Source organism: Mytilus californianus, unplaced genomic scaffold (genome assembly GCF_021869535.1).
Source record: "Mytilus californianus isolate M0D057914Y unplaced genomic scaffold, xbMytCali1.0.p SCAF_3, whole genome shotgun sequence".
Lineage (NCBI taxonomy): Eukaryota > Metazoa > Mollusca > Bivalvia > Mytilida > Mytilidae > Mytilus > Mytilus californianus.
In genome coordinates, this window is record NW_026262679.1 from 28,417,123 (window position 1) to 28,443,214 (window position 26,092).

Below are 26,092 nucleotides of genomic sequence, written 5' to 3' on the forward strand. Positions count from 1 at the left end.
TTTAAAAAAAAAAATTCTTAAAAATTTTTTTTAAAAAAATGAAGCAAAAGACACTTACGTTAATGTTTACTTCCGGCTGGGAAGAGTAACCACGTTGACATGTCAATTAATTTAAAACTATGTTCTAATGCAACATCTAATATCAGAAATGCCAAATTTTAGAATAAACATTATATTTTACCATACAAATTTTGGGTAGTGACAAAAACGGAGGAAGCATAACAGATCGTGCGTACCTTTCAACCTGTCCTTCTGCAACACTGTCACTGACCGTTGTTTTCTAAATTCTATCGTGGAAAGAAACTGCTGTTTATATGGGAAGGTGAGCACTATTTCCGTTTTATGTTACATCAAACTCATCCAGCGAATAAAAGCAATGTTGGAATCATTAAGAAAACCAGATTGAGATCATATACTATATTGACCAAGAGATGTATTGTAGTTCATACTAATTACTATCATGACTATATAAACTAAACTGCTAATAACCTGTAGATTTATGCATACTATTTTGTACAGGTGATTGCATCAGTGCGGGTTCATTTCGCTTCCATAACATGTTCGCACCCTACATGTTTGCCCCTGCGTTAGTTTGCACCATACATGCGCATCCTATTTTTATTCAAAGACAGGTTAAATTATTATCCTGGTATTATGGGTGTTCATGTTATTTAGAATGCATTGTGATGTCACAATTTCCATTGAAAAAGCATGCATAGTACGAAAACATGATCTGCCAATAAATGTTTTTTTTAGATGTATATATCAAAATATATAATAATTTTTTAATGTTGTGGCAATGTCAGTGTGACGAGACTGATATCCATTTGGTATCTTTGGCAATATATAATTGGTTTTATGGAATTACGCCCACCTTTCAAAAATCCTGGATCCATTCCTGATCATCATGACTACTCATTATTCATTTCGTCAAAATAATTCACAAAACACTGAAGGAACCCTGTTTACATTTTTAGTATGTCACTTAATTTAAAACAATATAAAAAAACTTATCTTTATTTTATACACTTAACTAAAACATGGTCAAAAAATTATTAAAAACAAAATCTTTAAAAAGGATGCAAATGGACCCAGGGTGGGTGCAACTTGAAAGGAGGCGAACAGACCCAGATTCAGAGTGCACTCTCATCTGAACCAGTGTTTGATTACTTACCATATTTCTTGTAGAACCAAAAAACTCTGTTCCAAGTTCCAACACTGTTTTTGGTAATTTCTTCAAAACAGATTTAATTTCAAAATTGAAAATAATTACATTCATACTCATACATGTACATGTACTGTCATAACCATGATAACCAAAATGACTGTCCAAATTTTAAAAAAAAATTACGTAAATTTAATATGAAGCAGTCAGCAGGTTGTACCTGATGAGCTTTCAAACATTATCAGTACATGTTTGTTTTATTTATCATATTTTTTTTATATATTTCACAAATTCGCCTGTTATCATGGTTATGTGTTTTATATGTATTTTATGATGTTTTAGGAAAATCCTGAAAAGGAATAAAAGACAGGAAAGGGTTTTATCTACTGCCCTGTTGTTGAAGGTCTTACAGTGAGTTAGTGGTATTACCCAAATTGACCTAAAAATAGCTACTGTTTATGCACAATTTGAGAGCATAAAAACTTTTTGAAAGTAAATTATACAATTAGTTACATGTACTACATGTACATGTATACATTTTTTGTTGTTGAAAATGTGCTTTTTCTATGCCTTGTGCATTTTCAATGCTTGCTTCTGGAAAATATGAAATCAAAATTCAAGAAATATTCTTTGTTTATTAAAACTGGGAACGTGATTTGATAAAAATATTAGAATCAGATTAAAGAGAAATTGTCAGGGGCAGATTCAGGCGGGGGCATGGCAGGCGTGCGCCCCCCTCTAAAATTTGCAAAGCATAGGTTGTCCTCAGCTTCATAAAGAATATTTCGATAATTTTACCTCAAAAAAAATTTCGCCTCTTTCTGATCAACCAAAATTTAAGTTTGCACCTCCTAACCTAAAATCCTGGATCCACCCCTGACTTGTCTGGTTTTGAGAATTTAGTGACCCACTGACATGACTGACTTTAACACACATTTAGCTCATTTTATCTACTGAAAAAATTGCTTATCTTTCTAAAGAATTGCGGTAATCAGAGTTCTTGTAAAGTGTCGGCTTTATCGGTTTGGCTGATAAAAAAATTAAAAGTCTGACAAAAATTGGCCACATGTCAGTCAGTCAGAGGTAATACTTATACAAGTGTTTTTTATTAACTGGTACAGGTAAATTATTTTGAGGTAGAGTTAATTCCCATAGACATTCACATTTTTTTACTTCTATAAGTAAGAAAGTCTTATTTTCTTCTTTTCTTGAATTTCTCTTGACTACATTGCTCTAATGGCGTGTTTTATTGCCTGTCATTAAAAGCTGACTTTACTATTCATAAAAGTTTTGGGAGGTAAAAAAATACATAATCTTTAAAGTTCATGAAATTTTTTACCTCCCAAAACTTGAGAATTTAAGGGGTTGTAAAAAAAAATTACTTGTATAAGTACATTTTTGGAGAAAATTAAATTTCAGGGGAGATTATTCAAACCTGGAATATAAAATAAATATCTTACAAATTTACTTATACAAGTAAATATTACTTACATCTTCAAGTAAATAAACATGACTTGTATAAGTATTACCCCTGACTGTCGGTCCAGGTGTCCAATAGTAAAATTGCTATGATCATACTATTGTCTGTATAGGAATTGCTGTATTAGTATGTTTCAAAACTTTCAGAACACTCTGATTTATTCTATCTAACCTATGATAAAACACCAGAGTTCTGTATATTAACAACAACCAGGCCTCTTGGCCTCTCTCATTCCTCAGCCAAATAAATGTGGCATAAAGAGGGAAATGATAACAAAGTGAGTGAGAGAGGTTTGAATTAGGAACTCAGATTGAGAGTGATATGACATTGGACACAGAATGAAAATGGGAGAGCCAGTGACAGAACAGTGGAAGAGAGTGCTATTTACTGATATATAGTCCTTACAATCTTTCTTAAGATCACATTTATTGTCGATTTACATTATGCCGACTCTAAATAAAATTTACTTGCTAAAAGTGAGACAGGGAGTGATTGACAGTAAACGGTGACAATAAGACTTAAAGAAATATCCAGAGATACCAATAATATGAATTTAATTGATGTTTAAATAAAAACTTGAATTTAGCATTAGTGTATACAGTAAATACACAACAACAAAAGCTTACTCTATGGTTATATTTTAATAAGTCTGGAGATCTTTTCCCATTCTGGTTGAAAAAAATTGGACTGACAAAATTTTGTTTGGGCCAACAAAAGCTAAAATGTCAGCCCAAATAACTGACATGTGAATTTTTTTTCAAGAACTCTGGTAATGTGTAACAGGAGGGTTGGGTGTCTATGCATCACCGTTCCCCTCGTGTATACTAAGTACCGTGAATTGCCAACAAAATCAAACACCAACAGACCTTGATTGACCTCAACCAGTGTAAGTGCAATTATTTTAATCCTTTAACCCAAATACTATAGACGATGGATGCCTTTACTGAATTTTGATGACAGATGTTATGGCCTTCTTTTACTTTAGGGTCCCAAACCATATAGAGCTATACTAAACTAACCCTAACCCATACCTAAACCTTACACTAGCTCTAACCCTAAAACCTAACCATAACCTAGAACATCACCTAACCATAACCATGAATGAACCCTAACTCTAAAGTGAATGAACCATAACTCTAAAGTATAAGGACCCTTTAAGTAAAAGAAGACCAATGTTATTATGTATACCACAATGTTTTGTACTAGCAATTCAGGTTTAAGTTTGATCCTCTGGGAGACTGTTATGGCAGAGAAGACTCAAGATTTATTTAAGTTCAGATACTTTATATACTAATAACGTAAATCAACATATAACAATCAACAAGTGTAAACGTGATCCAAAATCAATAATATACATCAAAAAGTCAAAACAAAAACTATAATAAAGTTTTCAGTATTTTGTAAACAAGAATAGAGCACCAAACAGAACAAAATATGTAAAAATAAACTTATTGATTTCTTCATATTGAATTTAAACAAATAGGGAATGTAGCTGTCTAAATATTAGTGTGGAAATATCGAAACACTGTCTCAACGGAAAAGTTAAGTGCACTACGAACACATGGTGTAATATGACTTATCTATTTGTAGATTTACATCGTAACAGTTATTTAATTACAAGTAAAATAAGAAGAACACACTGCAGTGAATACAAAAGCGACAGGCTGAAGTTTTCTAAAATAAAATCCTACATTTTTAATTTGAATCATTTTCCAGGCTCAATTTAGACTACTTGTATGACGGACAATATTTAATCAACAGTTCTAAAGGTTGACAAAAACTCAGCTCTATAATAAAGAGAGGAGAGAGAAGTAGACCTTACTCAAGTCATTGGCCAAGAGACAAATTTCACTTCGAATCAGCCGCTTTTATACCACCGTTGACCAATGAAATTATTTAGTCAAATTGTATTTCTTTGACCCGAAAGTAACCAATGAAAATCACGGTTTCGGACATCATTTTGAATATGTGCCAATATGGATGACATAAAAACATTTTAGAACATTAAAGTGAAAAATCGAAACTGTCAACTTAATAATTCAATTAGGGAGCTACCATTTGATTTTTATGGGGGGGAAGGGGGGGGGGGGCTAGGATGAAAAATTTTGTCCTGCCTTTTTATTTTTCCCTCAATTCGGTCCTGCCTTTTTATTTTTTACTCTATTTGGTCCTGTCTTTTTTTTTTAGTTTATCCTGAAAATTTTTTTACATAAATTGTCATCCAGCCTTTTTATTTTGCAAATAATCTTATCCTGCCTTTTTTTTTACTCAAAACTCCTGTCCTGTCTATTTTTTTCAAATTTCATCCTAGCCCCCCCCATAAAAATCAAATGGTAGCTCCCTTAGCATCCAAAAATATGTAAGACAAAGTTAAACTAAATGGTAAGTGACAAACGTACGCTTCTCATTCAAACATGAACACGGTCTATAAAAATGAAGTTATTTATAAATGTCTGCCAAAATTAAGTTTACCGGCAAATTTATCAAAATAGACTTCAAAAACCAATCCCGCTACAAACATGACAAATGCAACTATATTTAAAAGCGCTATATCAAGTTTTTTCTCACCAAACCTCAATTAAAAACTAAAAAAAATGATTGAAATTATGCACATATTTCTTCAAAACTTTCCACCAGTGATTTCAACCACTTTGAATACTATTATTTACCAGACTGATTTCTTTGGGACTTGCAATTTCGAAAAGTTAAGATAATTGTGGTAGTAACAGTTGTCTTTTGTTGCTGTATATGATATTTGTCTTGCACATTTTATTGTTGTGTTGTGCTGTTACACCACTGTCCCATGTTAGGGAGATGGTTGGGTGCCCCAAACATGTTTAACCCTGCCACATTCTGTATGTGCCTGTTCCAACTTAGGACCCTGTCCTTTAGTGCTGTATAGCATATTTGTTTTCTGTTTATTGTTATTTTCATAAATCAGGTGTTAGTTTTCTCATTTGAATTGTTTTACATTTGTCATATCATGGCCCTTTGTAGCTTGCTGTGGGGTATTGGATTTGCTCATTGTTGAAGGCCATACAGACTCCTATACATGTAGTTGCTAACTTCTACATCATTTGGTCTCTGGTGGACAGTTGTCTCATTGACAATAATACTACTAATTATTTTATATAAGTTATCCTTCTCATTTCCTAAATTTAACAACTGTTAGCCATTTTATATATAAAAAAGAAGATGTGGTATGATTGCCAATGAGACAACTCTCCACAAGAGACCAAATGACACAGAGTCATTTAAACGGCATTCAAATCCTAAGCTTCTGTACATGTGCCCTTCTTGGATCTGATTGGTCAATGGCTAAAAGAAGCCCTAAATAAAATTAAGTATGTTAAGTACAGGTCTTTTGAAACCTAGCTAAAATGCTTGTTCAAAATGTAACTGACAACCAAGTTATCTGATATTTTCTTTAAATGTCATTTGGTTTTGGTTGGTTTTGTTTGAATGGCAATTATTAGAATTTAGATCAATCAACAAATAAATGCCAAAGTTGGATGAAAAAATGGAGAATAAATCCCAAAATAAAGTGAATAAATCTTTTCTGCAACAAATCTCCCAACTATTATATAAAAATAAGGAGATGTGGTATGATTGCCAATGAGATAACTATCCTACAAAGTTCAAATGAAGTGGATGTAAGCAATTATAGGCAACCATACGGCTTTCAACAATGAGAAAAACCCATACCATATAGTCCACTATAAAAGGCCTGGACACGAAAAATATGTCATATATACCATATAGTCCACTATAAAAGGCCTGGACACGAAAAATATGAAACAACTCAATTGAGTAAACTAACAGCCTAATTTATAACAAAACAATTATGAAAAACAAATTTGACAGACATGAACCAACAACAACCACTGAACTACAGGCTCCTGACTTGGGACAGGCACATAAAGAATGTGGCGGTGTTAAAAATGTTTGTGAGCGCTCAACCCTCCTCCTAACCTGGGACAGTGGTGTTACAGCACAACAAAAGAACAAACTATAAAAATCAGTTGAAAAGGGCTTAACTCATTAGAAAGATAGAAAGCAGAAAAACATCTAACAAAACACAGGCCTGACGTGGAGGGTATTTATATATCCCTAACATCAAAAAAGACACAAAGTACAGGAGAGAGTACTCAGAGTTACTGAAAGCTAGTTCAAAGCATATATAACAACTAATAAAAAAAAATAATGTATCTAAAACTGAAATATCAATCAGTACACATCCAACATCTAATGGATTTAGTGTAAAACAGTTGTCTTCAGGGTGAGATTTCCTCTTTTGGTATACTTGTTTAAAGATTAAACTTAATTGGACTTAAATGTGAAAACCCATCACTGTGACATGTAAATACTTGCAGGCACTGAAAGCTGGAAATTATCTCATATATATTCATTTCAAGTTTTTCTTCACTCAACCCCAAGTCCCAATTCTTAAATGATTGATAGGATAACATTATAATAAAGTAGCATAACAAGAAATTATTTAATGCAATGTTAACATGGTAAACTACAATGAATGGCAGCAGTTGATCATGTTGATACATGTTTACAAATTAGAATTTCATGTTCCTTATAAGTTACATGTAGAAAAAACATTTGATGTTTTATTGATTTTCTTCTATACAGTTAAATCAAAAACCTTTTCGATGTAAATTTATATATGATACTACTTGTACCATTAATAATATTCCTCTGAGTTTTTAAAAGTTTATTAAGTTTCTTTAAATGTCGCCATCTCGGAATAACACTTCCAGGTATATATGGTTGTTTTATTTTTATTTTGATATAATGCCTAAATGGTAAGGTAAGACCAAAGTTGTTGTTGTGGAAAGAATTCTCTATTTGACCCCCCCCCCTCCTGGTTTATGGAATAAGCAAAATACACAGGCAAGGGGGGTTCAACTGGAAGTCTTGCCATTTTTTGTTACACTTTTAATCTTTTTCTCACCATTCATATAAATGTACACGATTGCAAAATCGGTTTTGCCATAGCAATCTTAAACCCAGAAAAAATTGATGTACTTCATATTAAAAACAATTGAACTAAGCCTTTTAACAATAAAAAAATATAGCAAGTCTTTTACATGTATGTGTACCAATTTTTGTTTTGTGAGTTACATGTGTAGGTTTTGTTATACTTTATGCATCTTTATGCTATGCTGTATAATATTACTGTTTATTTATACTTTCTTTTCATTTATATTTCAGAATATATTTTAACTGTAAATCAATGATTCAACTATGTACCTGTATGAATAAACAGCTTCATAACTTGTCGTCACGGCAACTGATTGTCCTAGTAACAGTATTTATTTTATTGGGAATTTTGGTTTTTCTTTCCATCGATATATTTGTGTTTAGCTATGATAAGGATGCACGGGACTTACATATCAGTAGACCTTTGGCCTCTGTGCCCAGTAAGATTGACTTTGGACCAAATGTACATTTTGGTATAGTGATTGACTGTGGAAGTAGTGGAAGCCGAGTATATATTTATTTTTGGCCACCGCATTCAGGGAATCCAAGTGATCTACTCAGTATCCAGCAGTTAATGGACCCAACAGGAAAACCTGTTGTCAAGAAAATAAGTCCAGGTAATATCATTTATACACAAAATGTGAAAACATGTATGCAAGTTATATCATTTATACACAAAGTATGACAGCATGTACACATGTAATATCATTTATGCAGAAAGTATGATAAAATGTACACAGGTTATATCATTTATACACAAAATATGGCAAGTGCACAGGTTATTTCATTTATACACAAAGTATGACAACATGTGCACAGGTTATATCATTTAAATTATACACAAGTACACAGGTTTTATCATCTACACATAAAATGTGACAACATGTGCACAGGTTTTATCATTTACACACAAAATATCTTAAATATGACAATATGTGCACAGGTTATCATTTATACATAAAATATGACAACATGTGCACAGGTTATCATTTATGCATAAAATATGACAACATGTGCACAGGATATATCATTTATACATAAAATATGACAATAGAATACATGAAACTGTTATTGATGCACTTATGTGGAATCAACTATTCAACTTGCCGGTGAAAATTAATGAACTATGTTAGATTTGAGAAGTGAAACAAATGTCAAGTCCAAAGTAATAAATGTATAGGGACATATTAACTTGAGATAAAAGACACAAAAACTTTAATGATTCAACCAAAGTGCTCTGAATTATTATTTGTACTGATTGGGGTTGTGCTTTTGTATACAATATGCAGCACATTGTGTTATATATAAACATAAATTGAACTAATTTTATCTAAATGATACACCAAAAATTATGCATGTAATAAAAACAATTTCATTTACAGGTTTGGATACCTTTGAGAAGAACCCTGGAGCTGCTAGTGATTATATCAACCCCTTGTTAAAGTATGCTGCATCTCATATCCCATCTGCCCACCATGCTGATACACAGCTGTTTATACTGGCAACAGCTGGTATGAGAATGATCCCACAGGAGTAAGTATCCTCACAATATACATGATATATTACTTCAACTAATTTAAACTCAATAACACACTGCTACACCCCACCAAAATCATACTCATAGTATCCAAACATTTTTCAGAAAAATGACAGACTGAATTAAATGATTGGAACATTTCGAACACAATTTGTTTATCAGCAGCTGGGGCAATATGCGCAATTTTTTCTCCATAGGCGGTAATGGTAACGTTTTCTTCTGTAGCTCAGTCCATATCGTAAACTTGGATATGTATGATGGCTCGTTTCGAAGCTGAGACATTTTCACATATGTGGTTAAATTTTCGGGGTACAAAGTGTGATTCATTTTTCCATAAATTAGCATACAGTCATACCCCGAAAACCCCTTCGTAATGCAGCTCTTCCTTTTTTCACACAATAAGTTCTTTGAAAATTTAATACTTTGAATACATTTAATAACACCATAGTTTTTACACATTTATTCTATGGTCCTCTACTTTCCAAATCAACACAAATGGTTAAGCTCAATCACTTGTTAAAAATAGAAACATGTCCAATATCACTACACAGAGATTTTTTGTTTACACACAACTTTTGTGTTCCTCAATTGGAGGCGCATTAGGGATATTGACCCAGCTGTATTTTGCTACTAGTTGTTATAACAAAATTAGCAGATTAGGATATAGCTGAATACCAGCTGAACACATGATACACATCAGCCTTTCAACATCAAACCATATGGCATGCTCTAAATTGCCTTAGGTCTATTCTTAACAAATTGTGAATGAAGTCATCACAGACAACCAAAATCTTTTATCAAAGACAAGTTGATCACTGATTCCTGATTAAGGACAGCAGTATTAGCATCATCAAGCATGTCAAGGTAAGACTACTTTTGTGAGTACATGACCTTGCCTTGAATATCCTGACCAGTGTACATACAACCATACAATATAAAAGACCTCTTAATTTAATGATATTGAATGATAAATGTACATTGTATTACAGATGACTAAAACACAGTTACATGAAAAAGCATATTATTCTGTTTTGTGTAATTTTTATTTAAATATTGTTCACAATTACTAAAAGCAAGCTCAAAGTACTTCACAGGTATTTGTTGATGCATGTAATGAAGAGATTGTCTTCTTACACTCATCACCCTGAAGATATGTTTTTTTCTTTATGTTATTTCAGAAGTCAAAAAGAAATATTTGAAGATTTAAAGAAAGATATACCTAAAAGCTTCCCATTTGTATTTTCTGACTCAAATTTTGAAGTAATTAGTGGAAAGTTGGAGGGGGTGTATGCCTGGATTGCTGTAAATTATGTTCTTCAGAAGTTTGGACACGGAGAAGAAGGTAAGATAGTGGTATTAAGATAAAGGATAAATGTTACTGTAAATATTATCATGATTATACTTTTATTTGTGCAATACAAATAAATTGACTGTATAAACTTTTGTTTTATACAGTCACTGACCATATAAAGCCTTGTTTGTGACATTGGTAATATGTTTTGATAAGTTTTATCATTGATGTCATGAAAGATACAGGCTCACAGAATTTCTGACCTCATCCGCTGTAAATTCATCTCAAAATAAAATTTTATATGAGCAATGCACAAAAAAAAGGATAGATATGTTTCGGCTAGGCCTTACATTCTACCTGTTTAAGTCTTGTACAAACAAAATTATGTGTTATGAGACAATGTATAGTTATTCTATTCATTGTATTCTATATATGATAATCTGAGAAGGAGAGTACTTCTGTTATATTCAAACAAATGATAGTATGTATAAAGAAAAAAGCAAATTATGTCAACACTTCATAAATGTATATTGATAGTACATGTATATAAAAGGAACTATTGTTTTATAATGCCATTGTACTTTATGATAACTATTTAGTGCCACTTATACCGTACCTCAAAAAGTGATTTTGGATGAAAGTAATCATTAAGTTTGTGACTGTTTTTAAAGGCAGTGCTTTAATGCCTTTCTAGTTGCCGGGTTAATCCTTCCTTCCGCGATATCCAACTTATCTACGTGGGGGGTCGTTAGGCTCCAAGTAGATCCGGAAATGTTGAATTCTCTCCTCTTCTTATTGTGATATAAAATGTTTTTTGTTTCATTTCATTTACATTTGGAAATAGAGAAACGATCATTGTGTTTTGTTAGTTTTAAAAACTTTTGATATATTTGTATTTTGCATTATAAGCAGTCAACCGATTGACAAACTAGAATTATTTGAATTCCGTGTGGAAAGAGCTCGGGTTAATTTCGAGTGTTATCTGCAATCTATATGTTTATAAATCATTTCAGTCGTTGATATAATAATTAAAGGTCGACTGAACATGAATTATATTGTACAATTTAAAGCGCATTTCTGTTTATGCACGTGAACCCGTCTAACGTTATTGTTATTTCGCAGTTATATAAAGTAGCAAATTATCGTTCCTGAATAGGTGGCGCCGTGGTAGCCGATCCTGTTCCTCAACTTCCGGTTTCTGCACTGTGCAACTATTTCAGTTACATTTTTAATTAACGATGCCAAGTACTTGTTGTTGTGTACCTGGATGTCATTTAAGAGGAGGACATGCATTTCCAAATGACTTAAAAAGAAGGAAAAGTTGGAACAACGCCATGGCCCATACGCAGATTGGACGAGAACACGATGAAATCGTGGAGTCCATCTCAATCAGCTGTTGTTTGCAAGGCACATTTTACTGAAAAAGACTACGTGCAGGAAACTATTCATGGTAAAACTCTATTTTCTTTTTGAAATATATAGTTATATATGTAATCGCCATGCGAATAAACCAGTCTGTTTACAACCGCAATTATCGTTTTAGAATAAAAGGGGGTGGTTAATTCAAGACGTCATAATTTTTTGGATTACGATTCAATGTGATCTGTTTGAGATTTTTTGGTGATTGCTACAATTATAATGATTTCTTACAAGAGGTATATCATACTGAGAATTATTTTAGCAGTAATTATGCTAATGTAGTAATGACAGGAATGCATAAGGAAGCAAGTTAACTCGTACCATTGTAAACTCGTACCACGTAAACTCGTACCAAAAAAGTTAACTCGTACCAACGTAAACTCATACCACTGGGAAGTCGTACCAATCAGAACTCGTACCACTGCAAACTCGTACCATTAAAAATATATTCAAAAATACGAATGTTTTATGATTTTTTTTTTGGTAAACTAAATAAAAAAAGTTGAATTACTTGAATTTTATACTAGATTTTAATGAAAACTTAGACAAAAATACGAATGTTTTATGATTATTTTTTTTTAAAGCTTTATACAAAAAATTAAAATATCTTTGAAATTTATACCAGATTTTAATGAAAACTTAGACAAAAATACGAATGTAATTTCTTAATTACCATGCTAATAAATATATTAAATTCCTTTGATTGTGTGATTATTGGTTGATTATTAACTAATCAACTTGTTTTTTTTTATCTTTAACTAATCAACTTGTATAATCATATAAGCATGGTCATATTCTGCTGAAATGTGCTGAATATTGTATAAAAATAAATTTCATACTTTCTAACTGTTGGTCATAAACAATTTTAAACCTTTAAAACACAATCAATAAATTCTTTCATTAAATAAAATTCCTTTTAGAAACAATAGAAAAATACCCAAATCTATTCAATGTTACTGATTTGGAATGATTAAAAATTAAATCAAATAGTTGTCAGTAAAAGTTTAAAAAAGAGTCTATTCAAGGGAGACAACAAAGCCAATCTGCCACGGTTTTCTCTATCCAATTAGAAAAGGAAAATTAGCTACAAATTGGTTATTGTAATTTCAAATTATATACATTTTACAGACTTAAAAGGTATTGAGTGAAATTAAAGTATATATTCATCATTAAACACCATTTTAATGCATTTAAATAAGTTGGTACGAGTTTACAATGGTATGAATTTACCGTGGTACGAGTTAGCAGTGGTACGAGTTTGCATTGGTACGAGTTTTTGTTTAGTGGTACGAGTTGACATTGGTACGAGTTTACAATGGTACGAGATAACTATAATTCATGCATAAGCTATGCCTCATAGACTTTCTTGAATAATATCAATGACAATGTTAACAGGAACAAAACAATGACATGCTCTCATCTATATTATAGTTATTTAGGTACAAACAATGTACGTTTGTTGCATAAGTCTCTCATTGTTTGTCCTTTGGATTTACATAACAATACATTGAATCAGGCAAACATAGTTTTATCCAGATTGTAATGAATAAATCTAGTTAATATTTCGCCAGGTAATACAAAGTATACATTGCTAATGGAAGTTCATTTAATTATCAAAAAACTAATGTTTTATAACCTTTTTCAGGGCGCAAACCCACCATTCAGAGACTTAAGTCTACTGCCATTCCCAGCCTATTTTCCTGGACCAAGCAAGAGACTGAATCGTCCGCAAAAAGAAAAATCAGGGCAGTTTCCTGTGAAAACAAAAGAACTAAACTTGATGAATATTGTAGTAGAAATCTAGAGGAAAGTTTTGATTGTAAAGTTGGTTTTCCTGAAGAAGTCATTCATACTGCAGAAAGGATTTATGACTGTCCACCACCAACTGCCGAGCTAATGTTGAGCTTCACAGATGGAATTATGCAAACACCATCAATGCCTATGTTTTCAGCAGAGAATTTTGAAATGAAGACACGTGACACAGCCATGCATTTTTATACCGGTTTAGAGTTGTATACTAAATTTTTATTTGTTTTGACCACACTTGGTCCAGCAGCACATTGTTTGAGATACATATATTTTCAAATTGATAGGGTGTCAGTTGAAAATCAGTTTTTTTATGACTTTGATGAAATTGAGGCATTATACAACCAACTTTGAACTTTCTAGATTCTAGATTGAATCTAGTGTAAAGAATATTGTGTATACATGGATTGTTTTTATGTCTAAACAGTGGTGTGAGGCTAACACTTGGCCATCTAGTGGTTTAGTCAGGTATTTTTCACAATCCAACTTCAAATTAAAGTTTCCTACGACTTGGATTATTATTGACAGCACAGAATATCCCATGATAAATCCTAAAGCTCCTAGAGCTCAGGCAACCTTTTCATCATATAAAAACAGAAACACTGAAAGTACTTGTATGTTCGACACCTGGTGGTTTAGTCAACTATGTCTCTAATGCATATGTTGGTTCTACCAGTGACTATGAAATAGTTGAAAGATGTAGAATAGTTCAATTATGTGATCCAGGTGACAGTGTGATGGCAGACAAAGGTTTAAATGTTCCAAATTTTTTGCTAACTTTTTTCAAAAAAAGAAACCGAATTAGTTCCAAAACTCTTATACGGGATAGAAAAGTCTCCAATTAACATGTGCACATAGAGCGAATTATTGGACTTGGCAAAACATACAAAATTCTAATAAATCCTATGAATGGAACTGAAACAAAACTTTCATCTGAAATAACATTTAGTTGTACTATGTTGTGTAATTTTAGAACTTGTATTGTGCCAAAGGATGCATAAATAAAAGTAACGCAATGAATTTTGTTCTGATATATATATATTTATAATTACATGCACATGTAAATTGTAATGCATATAAAATAAGGAGATGTGGTATGATATTCAGTGAGTTTATCGAACTAAAGTGCATAAGAAATGGGTTTAAGCAGTTACAGGTGTTACTGTCACCGTACAATCTCCAACAATGAGAAAAACTTGTACCGTGTAAAACATTTCAGAGATTTTACCACTAAGTTTTGTTGTCTCACCTTGACTTTGGTGAATTGTTTATATCTGTTGATGTAAATATAAAAAAGAAGATGTGGTATGATTGACAATGAGACAACTCTCCACAAGAGACCAAATTACACAGAAATTAACAGCTATAGTTCACAGTACGGCCTTCAACAAAGCCCATACCGCAATATCAGAGCTCTATAAAAGGCCCCGAAATGACAATGTAAAACAATTTAAACAAGAAAACTAACGGCCTAATTTATGTACAAAAAATGAACGAATATAACAAATATGCAACACATAAACAAACAACAACCACTGAATTACAGGCTCCTGACTTGGGACAGGCACATACATGTACATACAGAATGTGTCAGGGTTAAACATGTTAGCGGGATCCCAAACCTCCCCCTAACCTGGGACAGTGGTGTAACAGTACAATATAAGAAAGAACTATAAAAATCAGTTGAAAGAGGCTTAACTCATCAGATGGATAAATACAAGTGGACGTGGTCGGGTAGTTGTACATCCAAACAACAAAAAGACACTAAGTACAGATCTGAGAGTACTCAAAGTTACTGACAGCTAGTTCAAAGCCACTAACAACTGATAAAAAAATCTTGCATCTAAGACTAAATTATCAATCCGTAAGCTCCCTTTAGAATTTTATAAATTTTAGATTTTACATTTCTGAGTTATGGGGTTTTATGCATTAAAAAAGGGGTGATTTTCCAGTTTTTTTCGAGCCTGCGACTTTTGTCGCAGAAAGCTCGACATAGGGATAGGGATGTGGCGACGGCGTTAGCTAACTTCTTAAAAGCTTTATATTTTAGAAGGTGGAAGACCTGGATGCTTCATACTTTGTATATGGATACTTCATGTTACGAAGTTTCCGTCAGCCACATGTCCAATGTCCTTGACCTCATTTTCATGGTTCAGTGACTACTTGAAAAAAAAGTTAACATTTTTTGTAATGTTAAATTCTCTCTTATTATAAGTAGTAGGATAAGTATATTTGGTATGTGCGTACCTTGCAAGGTCCTCATGCCCGTTAGACAGTTTTCACTTGACCTCGACCTCATTTCATGGATCAGTGAACAAGGTTAAGTTTTGGTGGTCAAGTCCATATCTCAGATACTATAAGCAATAGGTCAAGTATATTCGGTGTATGGAAGGACTGTAAGGCGTACATGTCCAACTGGCAGGTGTCATCTGACCTTGACCTCATTTTCATGGTTCAGTGGTTATAGTTAAGTTTTTGTGTTTTGGTCTGTTTTTCTTATACTGTATGCAATAGGTCTACTATATTTGGTGTATGGAATGATTGTAAGGTGTACATGTCTAGCTGGCAGGTCTCATTTGACCTTGACCTCATTTTCATGGTTCAGTGGTCAAAGTTAAGATTTTGAGTTTTGGTCTTTTTTTCTAATACTATATGCAATAGGTCTACTATATTTGGTGTATGGTAATATTTTATGATCTATATGTCAGTTGCGCAGGTTTTATTTGACCTTGACCTCATTTTCACAGTTCATTGCTCAGTGTTAAGTTTTTGTGTTTTGGTCTGTTTTTCTTAAACTATAAGCAATAGGTCAACTATATTTGTTGTATGGAAGAATTGTTAGCTGTACATGCCTGCCTGGCATGGTTCATCTGACCTTGACCTCATTTTCATGGTTCATTGGTCAATGTTTAGTTTTCTTGGTTAATGTTAAGTTTATGTGACAGTTGTAATAAAGCTTTATATTAAGGACTATCAACATAATATCAGTGATTAGTAAAGAAGGCGAGACATTTCAGCGTGTGCACTCTTGTTGGACAACAACTCAAAAAAGCTTTAAGCAGTTCGCATGAAACTTTGGTGAATTATTTATAGCTATTGATGTAATCTCCCTATAGATTTTCATAAATTTCAAATATGACATCGAGAAGAAATTGAACTTTATTTGTTTATAGTCTGGCAACAGATTTATTAAGTATTGCGCAACAGCACAGTGTATTGCACAACAGCAAGAAATCTTTAATTGAATATAAATTCAATTCATATAACCGATTTCAAGTTCTTTGACTACATTTATTCAGAAACTATAATATGTCAAATATTTAATTACAATCCAAATTCAGACCTGTATCAAGCTTGAATATTGTGTCCATTTTTGCCCCAACTGTTCAGGGTTGGACCTCTGCGGGTGTATCCAGCTGCGCTCGGCGAATCAGTTTATTTCTTAATTAAGAACTCCTTTATTCATTCATAAATTACTTTAAACTTGGAAATATAATTTTGCTTGGAGTTATAGTTTCTTAAAAAAGTATTGTCATTGAAAGAGTTGACATGTTGCAATGTACATTTATTCTACATAGTTCTATGGTACCAAATCAAAAGTTTATATAAAAGAAAGAAGTCAAAGGTTTCCCATCATAGTTAAGTTACATACATTTTTTTGTACCTGAGGTCGTTGAATATAGATCATTATATAAATAAGGAGATGTGTTATGATTGCCAATGAAACAACTATCATCCATACTTAACAGTAACAAACCACATTTGCAGAGTTGAATAAAATACAGTTGATAACATTTACTTATTACTAAAAAGAAAATGCCTAACTATTTTAAACAGTATTTGAATATCAATTATATGGTCATTTTTATAAATTTCCTGTTACAAAACTTTGAATTTTTCGAAAAACTAAGGATTTTCTTATCCAAGGAATAGATTACCTTAGCCGTATTTGGCACAACTTATTGGAATTTTGGGTCCTCAATGCTCTTCAACTTTGTACTTGTTTAGCTTTATAACTATTTTGATCTGAGCGTCACTGATGAGTCTTATGTAGACGAAATGCGCGTCTGGCGTATTAAATTATAATCCTGATAACTAATTTGACTATAAACATAGATAAAAAAGGTACAAACTGGACATAATGCACTAGTTCATAAACAAGTGAGAACAATCTTCATATAGTGCTCAGAATATGACATTCATATAACTTGTTCAATATCATTAGAGAACTCTAAATCTTAAATACTGAAAGCCACCTCTGATAAGTACACTGTACTATGCAAGATAATGATATAACTGGACAAAAAATACACACAACCTGTAATTAACTGCCTTTACAGCGCTTTCGCGCTTTGATTAATTGTAGGAATTATATTTATAACTCAACTCCTCAAAATATTCAGCAACAGTTTGTACCTTTTTTAAAGTCATCTTCCTTAAAGCTGACATTATTTGTTTTCACTAAAAACATGAAAATTGATAATTGGAATCTAGCATTTTATTTGTTGATATATATTTATATAAGAAAATTAAAGCAGATGTAAAGTGATTTAAATAAGTTGGTGTACATACACAGCTTTGTGATATTGATCTTCAGATGGTTTAACTTGATGCTAATATTCCTAACACTATATCTAAAGTTTCATATTAATATGGTGTTAAGAAGAAATTGAGCTCTTATACAATTTGATTTACAGAACATCCATTAGTTTGGGTGGAGTCACTGAAGAATGAGGGTTCATCTGAGCGTCCACACATGCGACGGAGAACAGTTGGTATGTTAGATATGGGAGGTGGATCTTTCCAGATTGCTTTTGAAGTCACAGGAAAGGTAAAGTGATACAGAAAACATTTGGATTTCAAATTTCAATAATTATTCAGGATAGGGTACATCAGACTTTTATATTACTGATCTAATACAACTTCTCAGTAGCTGCAATTTTTTTTAGAAAAACAACATCAATTTTACTACTTTTGATATTGTTCTGTTATCCAATAGATACAAGAAGATGTGGTATGAGTACCAATGAGACAACTCTCCATCCAAGTCATAATAGGCAAAGCAGTAAAAGAACTCTTACAAAAACTGTTAAAAAAGGCCTGACGTAAAGACTTAAGTAATACAAAACAGACATATAACAAACACAGGGCAAAAACAGAGATTGTAAGAAATCTTAGTAAAACCATAGCAGGGGGCAATAAAAAAAATTGTAGGCGTGGATGAGTATTTATATATCCAAACACCATAATATGTAATAACAATTAAGATACAATAAACATGTGAAAGCTCTCTCACAGGCAAACAACCCATAATTGAAAAATATAGGGGCATACACCACAAGCACGGGGACACATTCTACAGCATCCACACAGCACGAGCAACATTCCCTGCAGTAAATAGATATAAGAAAATGTGGTATGAGTGCCAATGAGACAACTCTCCATCCAAGTCATAATAGGCATAGCAGTAAAAGAACTCTTACAAAAACTGTTATTTTTATTTATTTACATTACTTTCCAAATGCTTCCATCTAGCAATAGGGTCTAATATTGGATAATATTTCTATAAGTTCATAATTATCTTGATGTGGGAGAAAATCTACTGGTGACCACCGGTTAATAACTTCAAATTAAATACTCCTAAAGAAACAACCTCTATAATGAGATGGTGGTGAAAACAAAATATTAAACAGGGATTTTCATTCTGTCAAGGACATATTTGGTTAAAAGAGGGAAAACAAACATTTTAGAAATACTGTACAAATCATTTGTGGTCTGTTCTAGAAATAAATGTTTTGGAGGTCAGAAAGCACTTTTGATTTAACCCCACGCTACCATGCATATTAAACATTTTAATTGATTTTTCCCTAAAATTGTTCAGAATATCTGTTTGAAATATTCACCACCCATGAAATTTTAATAGAAATGCCTTCTGACCCTGGTTTTGTAATAGCAATAAATGCATTAACAAATTTGTAGGCAAAAATTTCATTGGTTAATAATTATTAAATCAGAAAGTAGAACAGAGAATTGTCAGATCCCTATAAGTAAAGCATTAACACAGGATCTGTATTTCAAAAAGATTGCATCAAATATTTCCTAATTTAAAAGCCTTTTATCTGTTTCCATTATAGAAATAAAATAATAAAAACTTCACTGATGTTGGCAATTATATTTGATTTATTCTTTATTTGCACCAGGATTCATCTATACCAAAGCACAGAATAGCTGAGTTTAACCTTGGATGTCAGAATAATGACCTTGACCATACCTATAAAGTGTATGTAACAACGTTCCTGGGATTTGGAGCTAATGAAGCTGAAGAGAGATATGGAGAGATGTTGGTCAACAAAGCTAGTCTTAGCATACAGAAAGAACATGAAGAATTAGTGAAGATGAATAAAAGGTGATCCTTTTTTTTGTCAATCTTTTTTTTTAATTTTCATTAATATGTCTTCATGTAATCTTGACACAAGTATTTAACAAGGATACAAGTTGTAAATAATAAAAGTAGATAATATAATTGTTATTGCAAAACATATATTTGTGTGCAGAAGTATTTACTAATTAAGTCTGTTGATACTTTCCAAATTTTAAGTCTTAATGAGAGTTATGACAGAAACATGGGTGATGCACACTGAAATCAGTATCATATTATTACATAACAATTGCTACCACTAGGTCAGTACTTATGTCCGTAAAATAAGTCCCTGAGGTTGCTAAATTTTCAGTGATGTGTATCTGATGGAAGCTATTCCAGAAACATGTGCTTTGTCCAATAAAATAACTATCATACAATCATATTTTAAACATTTTATAAGAAATACATAAAGATGAAGGTGTCAATGGCTGATTTATTTTCAGTTTCTTTATAATTTAGTCTCTATTTTATTAGACTCTTTGTATTTTAGTGAAGCTATTCATCCATTCCACCATCACAGAAAAGTTATGATAAAAGATCCATGTCTGCCAGAAGATCTGTCATATGAAATAAAGAAAGGCTATGTATTAGAAGGGGCAGGTAACTACTCAGCTTGTCAGCATTCCCTCTCACCTCTCCTTAACAGGTCAAGGTTATGTGAACAGGATCCATGTTCAATGAATGGTGTACATCAACCAGAGATTATTTTCAGAAACAGTGAATTCTATGGGTTTTCAGAGTTCTGGTATACCATGCAGGATGTGTTCAGGATTGGTGGTCTCTATGGTAGCAAGAGGTTTGAGGAAGAGGCAAAGGTATGTGGTATATATAGAAAAAATATGTTCCTTTCTGATTTAAACATACTTTTTCGAGAGGGAAAAAAATCTGGTTATTAAAATAGTGAAATATGGATTGCAGCTGCCAACAGTTTCTGTGCAATAACTTATGAGGCTATGAACCCTTTGTTCAACGCTTTTCAAATTTAAATATGTTGTTGCTGATGACAAAATGGAGGTCAAGTTTGAAAATATGAAACCCAGATTTGGCAGCTTGACAGCTCATTTCTTGTTTTATGAATATTAAAAGATTAATACTATACAAAAAGATATGATTATTTATTTGGAAACAAAGGGCATAGAAAATTGCAAGATCCCAATATTTTAATAAAGAATAATTGTTTGTGAATGCATTAGCCCAGCTTACACTCTAACCTTTAAAAAAAAATGACACACAAATTGGCTCAGTAGTAACCTTTATTTCATTTGCAAATAAGAGAATTCATACTCTGATTGAATGGTAGACCTCAAAGTTTTACCAAACAGTTGAATGTAAAAATAACATTTGAATACTGTATAAACAGAACAAATATTTGTTGAATCTTATTAGTAATCTATATTGACTTGCCATCTCTTTTTTTAAACAGAGGTTTTGCAGTACTAATTGGATGACATTACAGTCTTGGTACGAGCAAAAACTGTTTCCTCAAGCTGATGAGAAAAGATTCAGGTAAAATGATGATAGAAACAGTTAGTTAACATTTCTGTCTTTTAAAGAAGTTTACAAAATGTATTGTTCAATTTACTTGCAGATGCAATATGGATTTGGATAGCTAATCTGCATGTTCCCGAAATTTTAAATATTAGAGCCAAAAGATATTTCAAATTGAAGAAAAAAAACGAAAAGCATATTCTGTAACGATTAAAAAAACGTGACAGTAACAAAATATATAGATGTAACAGAAATCAGCAGTATATCTGTTAAGCCAAAAATTATCAGTTTTATAAATGTCTTGGAGAGAAAGGAAATTGCAGAAAAATAGGATTTTCACATTTAGGCAGAAATTCTGAAGTTCATTTTTTACTGCTCTCATACATTCTCAGTTGGAATTCCAGTCCACCTCAGTCATCATTTAGTAATAGTACTAGAATTTAATGTGACAATAATTCTGTGGAAATTTTACATTGTTTGAAACAGATCTATGCTGTTTTTTAAAAATATCTTAAAATGACAAGAAAAAACTATTTTTTAGATATTGAGCAGTGGATTATGCATCAAATGAAATGTTATTGGTATCAGTTAAAACAATTTTGATGTGTCTTTGAAAATTCTCCTCTGATCCTCTTCTATTTATTCTATTTTTCTAATCTGAAATAAAAAAAAATATATGCACAAATGCCATTCTATTGCTTTAAGCATTTTTATTATTAAATTCCTGAAATAACAAAGACAAATCTAATTTTTCAGTTATTTAGTTTGCTTTTAAAGCATGAGGCCCGAGAACACAGTTATTTCGTAGTGCATTTCTTTTAGACAATAAATTCAAATTAAAAAAATCGCACCTGCTCTATCTTAAAAAGATTTTTACAGTGTAGTGTACTACTATTGATACAAATAATATCAAAATTATAGAAACTTCTACCAGCTCTTACTCAAAATATTGACAATTCTGTGTTAAGGGGGCCTAAAATTCAGTTTGACAGCTTCAGACATTCTAATTTTTGACCTTTTTTAACTGGACCAAATCACTACTTAACATAAAGATTCAGCACCCAAATTTTTTTAACATGTAATTTCATCCCCTTACTTAATATTTCATGCATAAAATATCAAGAAATAAATTGGGAAAGTGTATCAAAAAAAAATGCAAGTTATACACTGTTCACACTAGGGACTATATTTGTAGACAACGAGAACCAAAGGACGATAACTGTGTCCTTGGACCATGATAAGTGTCTATGTATGTTAACTGGAAAAAATGTAAATGATCATCAATACAGAATGATAGAAGGAAATGCATATTGAGCTTTGAATAACATTTGTATTTTTTGTTATATTTGATTTTATACAGACAACAATGTTTTAAAGCATCATGGATTACTACAGTATTACATAAAGGATTGAAGTTTCCTAAAAGTTACCACAGTTTACGATCTGTACAGTATATACAAAACAAAGAAGTGCAATGGACACTAGGTGCTCTTCTGCACAGAACTCGTTATCTACCTCTCAGGTATATTTTGAATATATTTCCTTCTTTTGAACTGTCTTTTGTCTTGATATGTTTGAAATGAAAAAAATAGGGCATGAAGCAAACAAAAGAATTGATGGAAAAATTGGTCTTTTAAATAATAATCCTTGTGTGTTAGTGTCAGTATTTTTCCATTCATGGTAGATAATTTAGATTTTTAACAGGTGAGCTTTACTGAGCCTTTTTCTGAACGGATCAAAGAATTCTACTTGATACATTAGCAGAATTTGTTTAACAAAAAATGATATCCGTATCTGGGAAATGCTAAGAGTTTTAAATTATTTTCAATGCTATCACAATGAACAAATCTGGTAACAACAATGGAATTGATGTCAGAATATAATTACAACGGAGAACACAGAACAAGTAAACAATATGTTGTTTGTTAAAACTAACTCTTGTTAAAGAGTGATAGAAGGTGAGACTATCCAGGAGTTGACAACCAACTCAAAGACAAGAAAGTAATTAACAGGACATTCCTGAACCATTAACAATGACTGCAAACCCATATCAGGAAACTTAAACTACAAAACCATAGAGTGAAAAGATTCAAAGATCAATGGTCAACTATATGTATCAGTCACAAAATGCATGTACATTTTGAAAGTTCAAAGATTAATGTAATCAGATTCCAAACAATCTGTAGAAATATTCAATTCTTGTTACATAATTTTTAAGATATTTTGATTGTGAAGAGGCTCATTAATTGAAATTAGGAAATTTGACATACATATTTGAGGAAATATCAGGTCGTGTAGTGTTCAGGGGTTAAATCTATATTGACAATGCATTTGTTTTTCAGGGATATGGAGAAAACATCTCAGCAACAGAAGAAACATACATGGACATTACGGAGAACTATACTCCATAATGAATATCTAATTATATTGTGTTTTATAATTGTAATAACTGCAATCACTTTGTATGTAAAAAGGTTAAAGTTGTGTCCAAAAGCTGATCTTTCTAGAGTGCCATCTATGTCCTACTTCATGACTGAGGAAGGACAGAATGAATCGGGAATCAGATATGGAAATGCGTACCAGTATCCTTGAAAGTTAAAGGAATACTGTAAAAGTGTCATATACAATCAGTAGAATTACAGAAAGTAAAGTGTTCAAATTATTTTGTGTTCAAATGATATTTTAGATATCTGATTAATGATAAATTATATCCGTAAATCCTGCTGAATATTTTGATATCCATCATTTTTTGTGAACCATGCTTTTATTATAAAGTAAATCACATGTTTTATATCCATAATTCATAAGGGAAGTAATATAGTAATTAGGTTTAATGGAGCAGTGCCAAAGTGTTTTAGAAGCTTATAACTTTAAGGTCCTCTGTGTTTCAAGGTCTAATATTTAATTATATATTGTATATGAACTACATGTATAATAATTTTAATAGACTTTTTATAATTCTAATTTTAATACTGATAGAATTTTAACTAGTTCATAGTTTCATAGTTCTGGTTGAGAAAAATCTATATGTTCTCATATAGCATATAAAACTTTGTATGTTGGTAATAATTACATTCTTCCTAAAAAATCCTAAGAGATAAGATAGAAATTTTGGAAGAGGGCCAGATTAGCATATTCAGATTTTAGTTTCAGCAAAAGTGGGGTATAATGTGAATGAAATTTCAAGGCTTATCTTGGAATCAAATCTGGATGTGCTTGATCTTGTATGATTGTGTATGTCAGTTTTTTTCTTAAAGTTTAGATTTTTGTGGTTCCTCTGGAAACATTAATAAAATCTTTAACATGATTTATCATAATGAGCTTATGTCGATATAAATGGAAAGTCAGATGTTAAACTGTCATAAATAGTTATAATCCATATACCTGTACATCATTATCCAAGGTTAAAGGAGGGGAGAGGGGTGGTCGAGTGCTCGCTTGCATGTTTAAACCAGCCACATTCTATATGTGCCTGTTCCAAGTCAGGAGCCTGTAATTCAGTGGTTGTCCTTGGTTGCTGTTTATCATATTTTTATGCTCCCGCCATAGCAGAGCGGACATTAAGTTTTACCTTTGTCCGTCAGTACGTCCGTCGGTACATCCATATGTCCCGAAATTGGTTTCCGTTTTTTCTAACTTTAGTTTGCCTCAACCAAATGTTATGAAACTTATACGCAATGCTTATTACCACAAAACACTGATCAAGTTTGAATTTGGGTGGTGTCACTTTTACCTTTCTAGAGTTATACCCCTTTACAAATGGAAAAATTGCTGAATTTTTTGTCTCCCTTTTTCAACTTAAGTATGCCTCAACCAAACGTTATAAAACTTATACACAATCATTATTACTACAAAACTCAGATCAAGTACGAATTTGGGTAAGGTCACTTTTACCATTCTTGAGTTATGTCCCTTTATAACGTTATATGCAAGCGGGGCATTATCAGTGTCCCATGGACACATTCCCCATTAATTTTTAATTTATTGTTGTGTATATAAATCAGGCAGATGTTTTTATTTGTTTGGATTTTATATTTTGTCATGTCAAGGCATTTATATCTTGCTATATGGTTTGGGTTTTGCTCATTGTTGAAGGCTGTACTGTGACACATAGTTGCTTACATCTACAGCATTTGGTCTCTTGTGGATAGTTGTCTCATTGGCATTCATACCACATCATCTTATTTTTATATGCATAACAAAATTTCAAATTTAGGAAGAGAGATTGCAATAATGTAAGGTCTATTGATAACCAGAAATACAAATGTATATAAAATAATAAATGATATTATTCAAACCATTTTATATGGAAAGGATTTATATAGGCTTTATCCAATCCCTCATTTAAACTTAAATATATGTATAAAAACTCACCAAAGATACCAGGCTTGTACTTTTGCGAACCAGACACATGTTTCTTTTACTTAAGACTCATCAGTGACACTTAAATAAAAAGTTTGAAGACCAAATTAAATTCAGAAATTATTTTTATT

At 32.0% G+C, this 26,092-nt stretch overlaps 2 protein-coding genes across 2 annotated transcripts; both read left to right on the forward strand.

Moving 5' to 3' along the window:
- The first annotated feature begins 7,872 nt into the window (after nucleotides 1-7,872).
- Nucleotides 7,873-26,092, forward strand: LOC127734307 (ectonucleoside triphosphate diphosphohydrolase 7-like). Its single transcript, XM_052244131.1, has 10 exons — nucleotides 7,873-8,254; nucleotides 9,020-9,170; nucleotides 10,353-10,516; nucleotides 18,388-18,521; nucleotides 19,891-20,096; nucleotides 20,602-20,926; nucleotides 21,535-21,617; nucleotides 22,960-23,121; nucleotides 23,942-25,321; nucleotides 25,483-26,092. The coding sequence occupies exons 1-9, from the start codon at nucleotides 7,891-7,893 to the stop codon at nucleotides 24,189-24,191; spliced, it is 1,839 nt and encodes a 612-aa protein (XP_052100091.1). The 5' UTR covers nucleotides 7,873-7,890; the 3' UTR covers nucleotides 24,192-25,321; nucleotides 25,483-26,092.
- LOC127734308 (uncharacterized) lies at nucleotides 11,303-14,458 on the forward strand. The gene is made up of 2 exons (XM_052244133.1): nucleotides 11,303-11,915; nucleotides 13,530-14,458. The coding sequence occupies exons 1-2, from the start codon at nucleotides 11,831-11,833 to the stop codon at nucleotides 14,042-14,044; spliced, it is 600 nt and encodes a 199-aa protein (XP_052100093.1). The 5' UTR covers nucleotides 11,303-11,830; the 3' UTR covers nucleotides 14,045-14,458.